Here is a 1,882-nt window from a genome sequence, read left to right on the forward strand (position 1 = left end):
AACTAGGCAAACTGTTTGCTGCTGCTGTGAAGAACAGCTTCGTGAACTGTGAGCTGTACCAACACAGGTATGGAACCCTAAGCAAGGCACAGTATATCGGTATTCTTTGAAAGGGTAGAGTAGTTATTTCAATTTGGCTTTCAGTGCGTTGCATGACAAGGCATTTAATTAGCTAAAACCCTCTTAGAGTCGTGTTTGATTGCAAGGTGTGTGTACTGTCCACCGCTAAGTGTCATTTCATGTTAGATGGAATTAATGGAGGCTGAAGCACCCGTGCATTCACCTCTAAGACAACCCTCTTGAACTCGTGAAGAATTATGGGCCTTCTCAGGTAAGATTAGGTACAGGTCTTTCTCAAGGGCATAATCTTAAACACAGCCAAACCTAAGGCAGCTTTGGGCAGCCCACCGTGATAAGATATGCAGACATTGTGACCTCACAAAGCGCCTGGTCTCCTAGCAACTGCGGTGTAACTCTCACAGCCTGCCTCCTGATTTGGCTTCACGGTAGAAAATTCATCAGGGCCCTGCGGCGGCCGCGAGACCTGGCAAGCGCGGGCGGCCCCTAGTGGCCTCACATCCTGAGCAGCAAGAAGAAGCTGGGGGCGCTGGCCCCAGGAGGCCCTGGCCCTGGCAGCAGGGGAAGGAGCCTCTAGCGCTGCAGGAGGGGCCGCCCTGGAGGCGCCTGAGGAGAAGATGGTGTACACGCGGAGGCAGCAGCCCCCGGAGGCCTGCCTCCAGACGGGCCGGCCAGCTGCCAGGCGGAGGCGCCACGGAGCCCGGACGGTGGCGGTCGGCCAGAGGAAGATGCCGCCCCCGCCGCCGCCCTCCCGCGAAGACAGCAGCCACCACAAGCCCATGGCCCCCGGGCCCTCCTCCGGGGGCCGCACCCTGGAGGAGAGTGGGAGGGCGGCCACCCCGACGCTGACCACCTGCCCCACCATTGGCGGAGTGGGCGACGTGTGGGTGGAGAGCAGCCTGGCAGAAGCGCGGCGCCAGGCGCGCCAAGTCCTGGGAGTGAACCTGGAACCCGTGGTGAGACTCCGCCGCTTCCCAGTGCCTGGGCGTGAGATGCGGGCCACCGCCGCGCGACCTCTCAGCCCCGGGACGGGTTGTGCCTGGAGGGATGAACCAGGGACAGCCGGGACCGCGTCCCCTAGTACACTTTATGGGCGAAGAAGCACCAGATGGTCCCGGCCCGCGCCCCTGGGATGCGGCGCCGCCTGCTGGGACTCCGCGGCAGCTGTGCCCTCTGCTGCCTCCCAGCACCGGGTCTGCGGAGGGAGGAGACCCCTGGACCGCAAGGGAGGTCCCCTTTCTTCCTAACCCCAGATTGAGATGTCTCCAGGACTGTAGGGGCAGATCCATGTGCTCTCTTGTTCCCTCATTGGTCTGAAGTCGTCAGACTTCCACCCCCACCCCCTCCAAAGGAATTTGGTTCCATGCTTGTGTAATAAAGCTAGAATTTCCTTGCTGTTCTCCCACCTCTGGCTCCTCCCGCCTCATTTTCTTTCTTTCTTTCCTTTTTTGACTGACACTCTTTCTGGACGAAAGATCGAATATGTGTGGAAAGTTGTTGCAATAGTTGGTATTCTCAACACCAATTGCAATAGTGGGTATTCTCAATCCCACACCTTTCTGAGTTTTAACTGGATTCCAACGCTTTGACCAAGGATACTGTCTAAGAAATTCAAGCGTATCACTGTTAATAATGTAAGGATTTGTATGGCTTTGAATGTCACGGGCTCGGTGATTACAAACCAAAAGATTCAAAGTTCAACTGTGTACACATTCTTCAGACGTTTCTAAAGATTTTATACTGAAATGTAATGTTGATGTTTACTGAACTCCTAAAGGAAATGGTAGACACTCGGAAGGTTTTG

At 55.9% G+C, this 1,882-nt stretch overlaps 1 protein-coding gene across 1 annotated transcript; it reads left to right on the forward strand.

Moving 5' to 3' along the window:
* Window positions 1-588: 588 nt before the first annotated feature.
* On the forward strand, window positions 589-1,483 carry LOC122212821 (the record flags this gene model as incomplete). The annotated part of the gene is made up of 1 exon (XM_042926797.1): window positions 589-1,483. A coding segment is annotated over one exon (737 nt), but the record flags the coding sequence as incomplete, so codon positions are not given.
* Between the last annotated feature and the right edge of the window lie 399 nt (window positions 1,484-1,882).

The sequence above is a fragment of the Panthera leo genome (assembly GCF_018350215.1).
Source record: "Panthera leo isolate Ple1 chromosome Y unlocalized genomic scaffold, P.leo_Ple1_pat1.1 chrY_random_Un_scaffold_78, whole genome shotgun sequence".
Taxonomy (NCBI): Eukaryota; Metazoa; Chordata; class Mammalia; order Carnivora; family Felidae; genus Panthera; species Panthera leo.